The following is a 13,235-nucleotide window of genomic DNA, read 5'->3' as shown; positions in this document are numbered from 1 at the left end:
CCAGAAGGCCTTGGGGGGCGCGGTGCATGCTGGGGCTCGTAGTCCTCTCCGCCCTTCCGGAGACTGCGCTTGCGCTCCGCAGCAGCCAGTCTTCCTCCCTCCTCGGTCCCGAGGAGCTGCCAGAGCGAGATGCGGGCGCTCAGCGGGGCGGCGGCCCCCCTCCTCGCGCTCCTGCTGCTGGCGGCGGCCGTCTCGGGCCAGGCGGGCGGCAAGTACTCGCGGGCGGCCAACGAGGAGGAGGCGGCGGCGGCGGCGGCGGCTTCTCCTCCTCCCTCGGCCCGGCCGGCCGCCGAGTTCCCCCTGGTGCGCCTGAACCAGGTCTGGGAGAAGGCGCAGCGGGTGAGTCCCCGGCCCAGCAGGCGGCGGCAGAGGCAGCAGGGCCCCCGGGGCGGGCGGGGGGGGGAGGGCAGGACGGAGGAGGGGGAAGAGGACACGTGGGCGCCCCCCCCCCCCGCGGGCCCTCAGCCGGCCGTGTGGCGCAGCGGCTGCAAACGCCAATGCCATCCTGCTGGGCTGCCTTAGCAGAGGCGTCGCCGCCGCTGCTGCTGGTCAGGCCTCCCGCGGCATTGGGCGTCCAGCTCTGGGCCGGCCTCTGAAGCAGGGCCGGAGGAGGGCGGCAGCCCGGCTGGTGGCCGCGGGTCTGGGAGCCAAGCGCGCCCTACGAGGGGCAGGCGCGGTGGGGCGAGCGGGGCACGTCCAGCCTGCGGACGGAGGCTGGGCGGCCGTTCACCAGGGGTGCTGGAGCCGTTCCCGCAACTGAGCTGACTTCCAAGGCCCCGCCCAGCTTTAAAACTGGGCCGGCTGGACAAGGCTGGTTGTCCATCGCTCAACACCTCTCCTGGCAGGACACTGGAAGAGCCTTGTGATGTTCACGGGTTGCGGTTGAGCTGCACCCCTAAAGAGGCACCGTAGCCGTGAAGAGGCCGGACTTTGCAGAGGTGCCACTATGGCTGTGAAACGTGGGTGTCTGGCCGTGCGCTTCTCTCCCCCACCCCCACCCCCTCCCTGGGCCCTGCAGCGCACAAGGCAGTCCTGGCACAATCCCTCCCCCATGAATAGCCTGCTGCCTGATCAGGTGTGGCTTGCTCTCCGGTGTCCCCAAGGGCATCGAACAGCCCCCTTTGTGTGGGGCAGTCACATCTCCATCGCTGTGAGATTCCCTGACTGTAGATCCCTCCCCCAATCGCTGACCAGCAATGCTGTCCTTTAACACCTAATCAGTCGCCACCACAGACGGCGACTTAATATTAACCTGCCTTCGTTAATGGTTGGCCACATGGAATAGCTTCCATGATCCCTGCCAGAATCCAGGCTTGCCAGGGTGGCCCTGCTGCCGCCGCTGGGACATCTGGCCCACCACCTCATGGTGCCAAGCGGCGGAACAAATGGCCACCGTGCTTGTCCACCTCTGAGCTGGCCCGAGTCATGATGGAGGCTGGGAGGGGGCTGTGGGTCAGTCAGCGTCCAGCGTCGTCTCCTCCTCCTCCTCCTCGGAGCGGGAATGCCAATATCCCTCCTGCCCACATCAGCCCAGAGCCTTTGGGGATGGGGCGGTGTGCAGATTAATGAATGACTAAGTAAAGCCACCGCTGGGCCCCTCCTGAAGCCCTAGAAAGACCCTCCCGAGCCCTGTTCCCCAAGGTGCGCTGGGCAGCACGTTGCAGCTTTGTTGGTCTGCCCAGATTCTGCGGCGTTCCGCCCTTGGCCCCTGGCCTGGGAGTTGGTCTGAAACCAGGACTGTGGGTAAGTGGAGGGGAAATCCCTCAGCCGTTTGGCCAGGTTCAGACTTCAGGAGCGGAACCGTTGCATGATCTGTTTTTCCACTGGAGTGTGTTGCACATCTCTGGGCTCCATGCAGCGTTTCTTCCAAGGCCACGTTCACACCCGAGGCTGAAAATCGACTCCACGCGGCCTTGTCCCGCGGCTGGCATGGCTGCCCAGTTCCTCTTTGTGCAGCTCCCAGGCTGAGCTTCCATGGCACTCCGTGGCTGCTGTCCCCTGCTGGTGATAAGCCACGGGAGAGCATTCCAGCATTAGTGCGCCTCTTGTCATCTGGGGAGGAGATCGCAGGCTGGTAGGCAGGCAGGTGGTGATCACAGCACCTGGTGGCCATAAAGCATCTTGTGCTGTAGAAGGATGAGTCTGGCTGGCTCCGAGGGGAGCATTGGGGTGGGGGGTGGGGAGCACACAATCCAAGTGAATTCAGGATGAAGGGCAGTGGGGGGGGCTCTTGCAGCTGGGGGGGCACACACCGTCTCATCGGGCAACTGTTGGCTGCCCCTCCTTTCAGATTCAGCTCCCTCGGTCCCTTGAGCCGACCGGCTGCGCTCTCTGCTTCCCTCCCGTTGTTAAGTAACGTGCTCCCTGCCAGGTCCCATCAGGCACAATGTCAGTATTATCATTCCTGGTGTCGCTGATGTGCGTCTCCCCCTTTCTTAGCAACTTCATCTCTCTGCTGTTAAACTGGCAGAGCTCCACAGTGATCTCAGAATCCAAGAAAAGGACGAACTGAGCTGGAAAAAACTGAAGGCCGAAGGGCTGGACGAAGATGGAGAAAAAGAAGCCAAACTCCGACGCAATCTGAACGGTAAAGGAGGACACACTGAAATGGATTGCCCTTGGCAAAGCTGAGTGGCTGGAATTTAAAGCGGTTTAGAAAAACAGTCAGTTTTGTGCTTCCTCTCAGAAGTGTGGGCCCCAACTTTGCAACACCACCAGACGTGCTGCTTTGTAGTAAAGGTTTGTGATAGTTATGACCTGGTTTGTGGCAACAGCCCTGCTGGGTCAGGCCCAAGGAGGCCCATCTAGTCCAGCATCCTGTTTCACACAGTGGCCCACCAGATGCTGCTGGAAGCCACAGGCAGGAGTTGAGGGCCTGCCCTCTCGTCTCCTGCTGTTACTCCCCTGCAACTGGGACTCAGATGCATCCTGCCTCTGAAGCTGGAGGTGGCCTATAGCCCTCAGACTAGTAGCCATTGAAAGACCTCTCCTCCAGGAAGTTATCCAAACCCCTCTTAAAGCCATCCAGGTTGTTGGCTGTCACCACATCTCATGGCAGAGAATTCCGCAAGTTCGTTATGCATTGTGTGAAAAAGTACTTCCATTTGCCATTCCCAAATTTCCTGGCAATCAGTTTCATGGGATGACCCCTGTTATGTGAGAGGGAGAAGAATCTCTATCTATCCACTTTCTCCACACTATGCATGATTTTATAGACCTCTCTCATGTCTTCCCACAGTCATCTTTTTTCTAAACTAAATAGCCCCAGATTCTGTAGCCTTGCCTCATAAGGAAGGTGTTCTAGGCCCCTGATCATCTTGGTTGCCCTCTTGTGCACCTTTTCCAGTTCTGCAATGTCCTTCTTTAGATGTGGTGACCAGAATTGTACGCAGTACTCCAGGTGTGGCTGCACCATCGTTTTTTATAAGGGCATTATAATATTAGCCGTTTTATTTCCAATCCCTTTCCTGCTGATCCCTAGCATGGAATTGGTCTCTTTCACAGCTGCTGCATATTGAGTCGACACTAAAGGGTTGGTCCTCATGATAGCTCCGAGACCCCATGAGAGCAGCTTCTGTTCCTCTAGATCATTCTGTCACAAAGGAATTCCCGCCTGGATCACGAATGCAGACTGCCAGGGGTTGTGCAGTTTTCCCGGCTCTGACCTGTGTTGGAGTTCCTTGGCATGGCCACGTACCTCCTCTACACACCCAGCTCTGCCTCTCCGCCCCAGAGGCGTCTCCCTCCGTCCAGCCCCACATGTCGGCTCCATCACCATCTCAGGCTCAACATGCCCAAGACCAAAGTGCCCACCTCTCCTCTCCCCTCTCCTGCCTTGACAGAGTCACCGTGTTGGGCAGGCACGAACGCCCCCGCCCCCCTTTTCCTCATATGCAGTCGGCAGCCCAGTGATGCCGCTTCTCCCTTCACCAGAACATGGCCCTTCCTCTGGCGACCTTCTCCTCTCTTGCCTCACATCAGCTTGCCTCCGCCCAGCACTCTGCTGCCCAAATCCTTCGCTTCTCTCAGCGCAGCGACCACACTGGGTCCCTCCACACTGGCTTCCCGCCCACTCCCAGGATCTTGCCCTTTCCTTCAGAGCCCTCCGTGGCCACGATCCTCCCTCTCTCATATCCCATGACATTCCTGCCTGTGATCTTTGCTCCTCTCCTGCTCCTTCAGACCTCTCCTCCTCTTCTCCCCGGGATCCTCCTCTCTTGCTTCCTGGCTTGCTTTTCTGACATATCCTTTTCCGTAGCCCTCCTTTCCCAGGAAGCCGGAGGCAAAATGCCTGAGTCTCCATCCGCACGTGGCTGAGCCCCTGGCAGACTCCTCCTCCGTTTCCCCCACCCCTCCTCCCCTGAGTCGGTCGCTAGTCTGTCCACCTGCAGGGCTCTCTTCCCTCCTCCTTTGCGAGATGCCACATGCACCAACGACACTTCAGGGCTCCGAGCCCGGGATGCCTCTGAGTTCCGCTCACCCCACTTGGGTTTCTCCAAGCAGCAGTGACCCTTGGTGTCCCGAGCCTCCGTTCTGCCTCTTGCTGGGCTCCTGGGCCCATTGGAGTATAAAGCGGTGGGTTGGCTCCCCAGGCGGCCAGGGTGGCATCCTGCCCGAAAGCCGCATCCTGTTTAGGGTCCTCGCCTGCCTCTCAGTCTAAGAAGGGGGAGTCAGAGGAGGGGAGTCTGGTGCTAGAAGCAGAACGGCCGCAGACGGCAGGGCTCAAAGTATTCCCCCCACCCACATTGAGGAGCGGTGGGGGGGGGGCAGCAACCAGGCTTGTGTGGTCATCTGCTGCTGTTTTTTCAGCCCTCCCACCCCCGGTCCATCGACAGGTGGTGGTTGGTTGGTTTGGCTTGCATGCCGCCCACCCCGGAAGGGCTCGGGGCCGTTCACATCAAGCATGTTATGCCTCTCCCAGGCAAGAGAGTGGTCTTAATCTAACTGGTATCCAGTGGTCCTGGACTTGTTCTCCTTGCTGAGTCCAAGCAAGGTCTGCTCGGTTTTCACGTCTGCCTCTCGCATTGGCCAACTGGATGCCCACAGGCAAGCAGGAGGCCCGCGGTGGCCCGCTGGTGGATCCACCGCGGAAGGAAGATGGGTGGATCTTCAGTCTTCCTTCCTGGTCTGGAGTCCTGGAGGGCAGAGGCAGAGTTGTGGGCCAGGGCCAAAGAGTGGCTGGCATGGCTGGTTCTTGCTTCTCTTTTCCCTCCAGTCATTATGGCTAAATATGGAATGGACGGAAAGAGAGACGCTCCGCTGGGCAGCACAAACTACATCAAAGACGGTCTGGAAGATGATGTGCTTGATGACCCCCGCCTGGAGAAGCTCTGGAACAAGGTGTGTCTGGTTTCTCAGAGAGGGGTTGGAGCCGCCGTTGCTGGGGTGCGGCTTCTCTGGGTGCTGCTTCTTGATTCCTCCTCCGAGGAGCGTTGGGACCGGAGCCGTTCTCCCTCTCAGCCCTTCTGCCTCCGCCTGCAGAGGCTAGAAAGGAAACAGCCCTGCGCAGCTGAGGAGCAGGGGGGTCTGCCTGTCGCCAGTCAGACGCTGGGGGGCCGTCTGGCTCAGGATGGTCTACACTGACTGGCAGCGGCTCTCCAGGGTTCTAGGCAGGAGGAGTCTCTCCCAGCTGAGCCTTGCCTGGAGATGCTGCCAGGCGTTGAGCCCGGGACCTTCTGCATGCCAAGCAGATGCTCCACCACTGAGTGGCAGCCCCCATTTCCCTGAACAGGATACTGTTTGTTCCTCCTCCCCCCCTCCCTTTCTCTCTACACCACTTCCTAGATGTTCCAAGATAGAAGCACAGGCAGGAAAGAATGTCTGGCCTGCTGCTCCCAAGGCCTAGCCTGTGGTGCTTGGCCCATGGGCCTTGTTGCCACAGATGCAGCTGATGACGGAGCGCACTGTTGTAGTCGGGAGAAGCGGGGGCGTTGCCCTTCCTCCCGAGGGCCTGCCCTCTTCCCTGGGTTGTGGGGTGCTTGTCTGGGTTCTCTGGCTGCATTTGCTTGCTGTTGAAAAGGCCGTTGACCGTTGACCCTGGGGGCCCCTGTGATCCTCCCAAGAACAGCTGGATAGCCAGAGTGAGTTGTAAGACCAGGAGTAGGTTTGTTAGGAGCAAAAGAGCTGATTGAAGGACACCTCGTGCCCACTGCAGCCGGCACCTTCCCAAAGGGGCTGTTCAGCCCGCGTGAGGCCCCTGCCCCAAGGCAGCGCCACTTGGCCAGTGTCCCCTGGCTCATCCATGGATCTGTCTTCAAGGCCAAAACCTCAGGGAAGTTTTCGGAGGACGAGCTGGACAAGCTGTGGAGGGAGTTCAAACACCACAAGGAGAAGGTCCATGACTACAATCTCCTGCTAGAGACCGTGAGTCGGACAGAAGGTACTGGGCTGGCTGTCTCTGCCTGAGGGGCTTGCGGGGCGGGGCGAGCAGGTCGAGGGATGTGGGGGCATCGCGGAGGTGCCGTTTCCCTGGCAGATCTTGAATGAATCCCAGCCCCAGGCTTGGGTTGCTGCTCTTGCCTGCTCGGGCGGGGGGGGCTCTCATCCTGTCGACAGCGACATCGGAAGAGGCTCTGCAGGAGGAAGCCAGAGCTTGTGGCCGGGGAGGGCGTTGTTGTGCCCGTACAACATTGCGCAAGCTGCTGTGAGGAGGGAAGGGGCAGTGGGCCAGCCCGGCCTCGCTCATCGGAAGCACTCCAGCACTGGCTAGGACCCTTCTGCTCAGAAAAGTTTTTTGGGGGTGGGTGTTATTTGCTTTGTATAGAGGCTTGGCATCTGCGTTAGGCAGAGGTTCATCACATGTGTCTCTAGCACGTCATTGGAGATGCCATACCTGTTGGATTTCTGCCTGGCCGTGTCCCTCCCCAGCCCAGTGTTTTGCTGAAAGACCAAGGCCAGGTGGGGGTGCCTGGAGCCTCCTTTGTGAAGCCAGCAGAATAGGCAAGGCTGGCCCGGTCTTCATCGCTTGCATGGTGCGGGAGTGACGCTGGGCCCCTCTATGTTGCACTGACCTCTGAATGCACTGAGCCCCATCAGTGCGGGGAGCTGCCTTGAGCCGGCTGGCTTGCGAGGTGTACGAAGGGCATCCCTCGGTGATGGGCGTGTGCAGGGGAGCCTCCGGACAGCTGGAGCGTCCGCTCCCCTCTTCAGCCCGTCCCGGCTGCACAGACCTCTGAGCCGGCTGCTTCCCCACCGGGCTTAGTGCTGCTGGCCGGTGAGCCCCTGGCAGCCCCTGGCTGTCCTCGGACCTCCTCCTGCTGTTGGCCTTTTTCTTTGCAAATCTCCTTTCTGCCAGGTTCAGGCAGGGCTTGGGGGCGGGGCGGGGCGGGGGTCACACCTCTCTGTTTGTCGAGGCTGTTTTTCTTCTGGTGTCAACTCGGGGTGGGGGGGAGGGTGTCTCTTTTTGCAATCATTGACTCCAGTCTTCTTTGCTGTCTGGAAACCATGCCCCCCCCCCCCCCCGAAGTGCCAGGGCTGGCTCTGACCTGTGTGTGTGTTTTGCCGCAGACTCCCATAAAAATGCGATCAGCTCAGTGGAAGAAGGAAGCCTGCTCAAGGAGGAGCAGCTGCACCAGAAGCACTCGGAGCTGAAAGAGAAGCTGCACAGCATCAAGCAGGGCTTTGAGCGCCTGCGCCGAGTCAGTCACCAGGGCTACGACCCCACCAGCGGTAGGGCGCCCCCACCCCTCCTGTGGCCTGCTCGTGTTTGCAGAGTGGCTACTTGTGGGTGGGATCCGGGTGGGACCCTCCTCAGCAGACCCACAGCCCTGTCGACTCTTGTTCGGGGAGCCCACAGTCCAGTGTGACTCGGAGGAAGCCGGGTCTTTGCTGTCCAGTTCCATGCTCGGGGTCTTTAGGAAGGGGGATGAGACTGGGAAGGCTAGTATTGTCATGCCCTGATACAAAACGATGGTGCGGCCACCTCTGGAGTGGGCGGGGAAGAGTCATCTCTCCACTTTTATAGACTGCCTTTCTTTAAAAAAAAAAAAAGGTGTGCAAGATGATATATCATCAGGATTCCTGGACAGCTCAGCTAGTAGCCAGGAAGAGAGAGGAGGGGCCAAAGGGTGCTCCACCTCTTAGTCAGAGGTCTCCTCCCTTTCCTGCACATGCAGAGAGCAGAGCAACGGGGAGGGAGGGGCAGTTCCAAGCTGCCGGGCTGGGAGGCTTCTCTCCTGTCTGCCTTGCTCTTGCCAAGGCAGCCCTTGAGCTCCCTTCAGGTGCCCCCCGGTGTGCCCCCCCGAACAACTCTTGAAGAGGTGAGCAGAACTGCTGCCCAGCTCAGGTTCCTCGCTGGAGGGCCGTGCAGGAGGACGGTTCCCAGCCACCTGCAAGGCTGCACCTGGACGCCCCTTGAGCAGACCCAAGGGACGTACATCAGGTTTGCATTTTGACAGTGGCAATGCATCGTCTTTGTCCCTGCAGAATTTGAGGAGCCCCGAGTGATCGATTTGTGGGACCTGGCGAAATCAGCCAATTTCACAGAGAGGGAGCTGGAGTCGCTGCGGGTAAGTTGGCTTCAACCAAGGTGTCCCCCCCGACTTCTTTCCAAGCTGAAAGTTGATTGTCTCCATTTTCTCATCACCGTCCTGTCCGGAGGAGGCAGACTCTCGTGGGTCACTGCTGGGGGGGTGGGGGGCGTGCTGAGCGCTGGGCGTCCAATCGGGAGCCTCCTCACATAGACGGAATGTCCTTGTAACACTTGCCCACCCTGCATCCCACCATCTGGATGGTTTCCTCACCGAATAGGACAAAGCAGCCTGGCTTCTGGTCTGGGAGGTGTCGGGGCCCCGGGTGGTCTGTGGGTGCTGGGAGGGTATGAAGGATCTGGCTTGCATGGCAAGGGGTGGCGGCGGCGGCGGCTGCTGCAGGCTAGGGATGTGCACGGACCGGTTCGGAGGCCTTTCTACTGGCCTCCAGACTGGTCTGGACGCAGGGCGGTTCGGATTTGGAAGGGTTAGGGTGGGGGGTTCCATTAAGGGCAGGGGGGCTTTACTTACCCCTCCCGCGTTTTCCCAACTCCAGCGCCGTAGTTACTGTAAAAATCCGGCGGCAGGATCCCTCCTTGCTGCCCGCTTCAATCTCCAGATCATGGCTCCTCTGTGGTAAACAATTGGGCGGCAGGATACCTCCCTGCCGCCCCCTTCAATCTGGCCCCCCACAGGACATCTCCCTGCCGCGAGCGAGTGGTGGGGGCGAGATTGAAGGGGGCGGCAGGGGGCTTCAAGGGGGCGGCAGGGAGGTATCCTGCCGCCCGACTGTTTACCACGAAGGAGCCATGATCCGGAGATTGAAGCGGGCAGCAAGGAGATGTTCTGTGGGGGCGAGATTGAAGAGGGCGGCAGGGGGCTTCAAGGGGGCGGCAGGGAGGTATCCTGCTGCCGGATTTTTACAGTAACTACGGCGCTGGAGTTGGGAAAATGCGGGAGGGATAAGTAAAGCCCCCCCCCCGCCCTTAATGGAACCCCCCACCCCAGTGCCGGACCGCAGCTCCGCGGTTCCGTGCACACCCCTACTGCAGGCTGAGCGGAGGCCCTTGAGCCAGCGTGTCCTGTCCTAGGAAGAGCTGAAGCACTTTGAAGCCAAAGTGGAAAAGCACCATCATTACCAGAAGCAGCTGGAGATCTCGCACCAGAAGTTGAAGCATGTGGAGGGGACCGGCGACAAGGAGCACCTCCACAGGAACCAGGAGAAATACGCCGTGCTGGAAGAGAAGACGAAAGAGCTGGGCTACAAGGTGTGCGGGCGGGGGAGCCCTCTGCAGCTGCTGGCATGTCTGCCCTCGAGTGCGTGAGGCGCGTCTCTTTGCCACCTTTGCTGAGCGGTGGAGCGTTTGAGGCTGCTCAGGCCCGGCCCCTGCGGGTAGCAGAAGAGCAGCTCTGGTGTCTCTTGGCGGCTGTGGCCACTTGCCCGGAGCGGCTCCTTCTGGCTTCTCGGAGTGGCCACTCTGGGATCCTCGTTCCAGGTGATGAGAGAAACGGCCTCCCACTGGCAGCTGTTGGGAGCAGCACCAGAAGGCAGCCCCCCCCCGTGCCCCCAGGAACTCCCCCAAATGCCTCCTCCCATTCTGCTGCCTGTGAAAAGGGTGTGTGTGTGGGGGGGTGCACCCCAGCATGTGCAAGGGCAGCAAGGCTGAGAGCAGACCCGCCCCAAGCTCTGTGGGAGGGCGGGTGAGCTGGCCGGGGGTCTGTCTCCTGGGCTAGGAATGTGGCTGCGTGTTTGAAATGTGGGGAAAGAGCGACCTCTCGTGGCGGAAGGAAGAGAAGGGTTGCCCCCCCCAACCCTCAGCCCCCCTCCTCCCCGTCTGCTCCCTGCAAGGGCCCAGCATGGCCCTCCGTCTTCCTCCCCTCTGGAGCAGAAAGGGTTGTGGCTGCGGGGTGAGGAGGCGTCATCGTTGGAGGGTGGTGGAGTTCCTGTTTTTCAAAAACAGCATGTCTCTTCTGTCCCTTCCCAGGGAGTGGGTGGGAAAGGCCTGGCCCAGAATCGGGGCCCACTGAGTCCCCCAGGCGGAATCACACTCAGTGTGGGGAGTCAGGACCATGTGGAGCAGGTGGGGGAGGAGGGGGGCTGAAGGGGCCCGTTGGGCAGGGCTGGCGCCTGTGCAGCCACTCAGGGCGGGGCGGTGCCTCTCCCTCCCTGCGGTGGACATGCGCACGATCTCCCCCCCCCCCGGCCCTGCTGCTCCAGAGTGCAGTTCTGGGCAGGGACCTGCCTGGCAGAAGCGGGCTCTGGCCACAGCACTCCGTCCAAAGCAGGGGCTGGCCAGCCAGGGGGGCAGCCCAGGAGGAAGGGCGCTGGGGGGCCGGCACCCCCATGGGTGTCGCTGCCCCCCCCCCAGCAGAGGCTGCAGCTGCCTCCCTCAGACCCTGGAGCTGCCGGTCTTGCCTGGGGAGCTGCTCTGCTCCTGCCTGCCCGTCTAGGGAGCTGGAGCTCGGCAGGCGGCCCCTCCCCTCCCTCCCCCCCCATCTCTGTCATCCAGACAGGGGCCCTAGGGGTACCTGGGGGGGGGGGCAGCACCCCGAGTCTGTTTTCCCTTGGGCCAGGCTGACTCCTCCTTGGGCAGAGTGAGCAGCAGTCCTCCCCCGACTGGGATTCCCAGATGCTGTGGACTGCAACTCCCAGAATCCCCAAGCAAAGGCCGTTGCAGCGGGGGATTCTGGGAGCTGTAGCCAGCCACATCTGGGAATCCCTGTTAGAGGGGATGCTGGTGAGCAAGAGGGCTGGATTTGCCCTGCGGGGTGAGGCCAAGGCCACCTAGCCCAGGGGTCGGGTTCCATCAATGGCCAGACACCGGCATCGGGGGTGGAGAGTGGGGGTCCGGAGCATGCTTAGGGGGCAGTGCATGGGGAGAAGCCCCGTTCAGACCACCCACTGAAGCCTGGAGGTCAGAGGGTGGGGCTAGCAGGTGCCCCCGCCCCCCATGTATTCACTGTGCCCTTGGTGGGAAGGTCTGGGTGGAGCTTCAGAGCTGCGGTGGGGGGAGGTTCCTGCAGGATGGCGGCCCTGTGGGTGGCGCCCCAGAGGGGCCTGCTTGAGCTCAGCCCCCTTGCTTAGGAAACGGCGCCTCTCTGTCTTCTCAGGTCAAGAAGCACCTGCAGGACCTCTCGGGCAGGATCTCCAGAGGCCTTCCACACAATGAACTCTGAAACGACGTGGCCAGCCGGGGGCATCGGTGCGCTGCCCAAAATGCCGCTCTGGGTAGGCCGTGAGATGCCTGTGCCTCACTTCAGAAGCAGGCGGGGAGGAGCCCTCCTTTCCTTGGAGGAGCCTTTTCGCCCCTCTCCTGGTCACGTATTGCTAGGTCTAGAAGTGCTGATGCCGCCCAGCTCCCTGCCTCTTGTCCTGATGCCTGCCTCAAAGTGACACTGGGTTCAGGACAAAGGGGTTGCGAGAAAGAGCCTCTTCCGGCACGCAAACAAAGGTTTCTCATGGTGATGGTCCCCACTTTCCACTGAGGCTTGCGAAGTGGCCACGGGCCCAGGGAGGACCAGCCAGGGCTGGCAGGAAGGGGTCTGGCTGGGGGGAGGAAGGCGGCATGGGGCCAGGGACCACGCAGAGCGACTCTCCTGCTTGCCCGTTAGTGCTGCGTCTTTCTGTCGCGTGTTGTTTAATAAATAAATAAAACACACTTGAAAGAGATGTTGCCCCACCCCCACCCCCGGACTAGTTTCCATTCCTGCCGCTTTGCTGTGCTGGGGGGGGTTCCTGTCACGCTATGCAGGTGGGGATCCGCCAAGTGCCGTGCACAGGGTCTCCCTGGGAGAAAGGGCCAGGCTTCTCTGGAACTCTTGGCCTGATGGGTCGATATGGGCTCAGTCTGCAATCCCAGAAGAAAACACACTTGAAAGCGGAGATGTTGCCCACCCTCTGAGCAAAGAGGCGGGCTGGGGGAGCCGGGCGGGTGTGGCTTGCAGATGCACAGGTGCCTGTGGGTTCCGCTCTGCAGGCTGAGCCAGGGCTGGGGCCCCTCTGCAATCCGCAGGGCCAGCTCCGGCGTGGTTGAGAGAAGTGAATGATGTGGCACTTCACACTTCTGTTTTCAGCATTGTGGACGTGGAAGCACAGTGTGCTCTTTCTCTGGGCTCAGGCAGTGGTGAAGCTCTGCATTGGTGTCTGGGTTGCCTCGTCACCAGGGTCTGGCTGGGAGGCTTCCCGCCCTCCCTTGGCTCTGGCTTTCTGCCCCACCCCGAGCCCAGCGGCTAGCGCAGGAGTTGTGGCCGGGACGTCCAGGGCTCTCGGATGGGAAGCTGCGTCGCCACGGATGCTTGCCGCGCCAGGTTCAGAAGTGGATTTGGAATGGCCAACTTCAGACTCCATTGGGGTGCTGCTTCCCTCGCCCCCCCCCCCCCGCAGGCTTTAGTCCTCTGCCCTGGTTCGTGGGGAGGGGGGGGCCAAGGGCGGTGCTCTCAGGTGGTCGGCTGGGGCGTCAGCATCTCGGTCCTCCCTAGGAGGGGGGAGAAATACTCCCTGGGTAGCTTGCCCCTCTGCTGAGCTTCCAGGTGGGGCATTGGGGGAGCTGCCCAGGAGCCCCCCCCTTGCTGCTTGCCCGAGTGAGCCCCAGTTGCTCCGTAGCTTGGAACAAGCAGGAAGGGAAGCCGCCCAGGCGGATCAAGGCACGGCCCCGCTGTGGGGAAAGGCTTGCAAAGAATGAGAGGGTCAGTCCCTGGCCCAGGGGGCTTACCATCAGGACAGAGGAAGGGAGCGGGCCTGCACCTAGGTCAGCCTCGTTGGGGATG

General features: G+C 61.1%; 1 protein-coding gene across 1 annotated transcript; it reads left to right on the top strand.

Moving 5' to 3' along the window:
- The first annotated feature begins 79 nt into the window (after positions 1 to 79).
- Positions 80 to 12,138, top strand: LRPAP1 (LDL receptor related protein associated protein 1). The gene is made up of 8 exons (XM_053300078.1): positions 80 to 339; positions 2,440 to 2,587; positions 5,216 to 5,340; positions 6,259 to 6,379; positions 7,507 to 7,668; positions 8,425 to 8,507; positions 9,560 to 9,736; positions 11,580 to 12,138. Exons 1-8 carry the CDS (start codon positions 130 to 132, stop codon positions 11,643 to 11,645), a joined length of 1,092 nt encoding a protein of 363 aa, XP_053156053.1. The 5' UTR covers positions 80 to 129; the 3' UTR covers positions 11,646 to 12,138.
- The last annotated feature ends 1,097 nt before the right edge of the window (positions 12,139 to 13,235 follow it).

This window comes from Hemicordylus capensis, chromosome 2 (genome assembly GCF_027244095.1).
Source record: "Hemicordylus capensis ecotype Gifberg chromosome 2, rHemCap1.1.pri, whole genome shotgun sequence".
Taxonomy (NCBI): Eukaryota; Metazoa; Chordata; class Lepidosauria; order Squamata; family Cordylidae; genus Hemicordylus; species Hemicordylus capensis.
The sequence above is the reverse complement of the archived record's forward strand: the minus strand, read 5'-3'. Positions and strand labels throughout refer to the sequence as shown.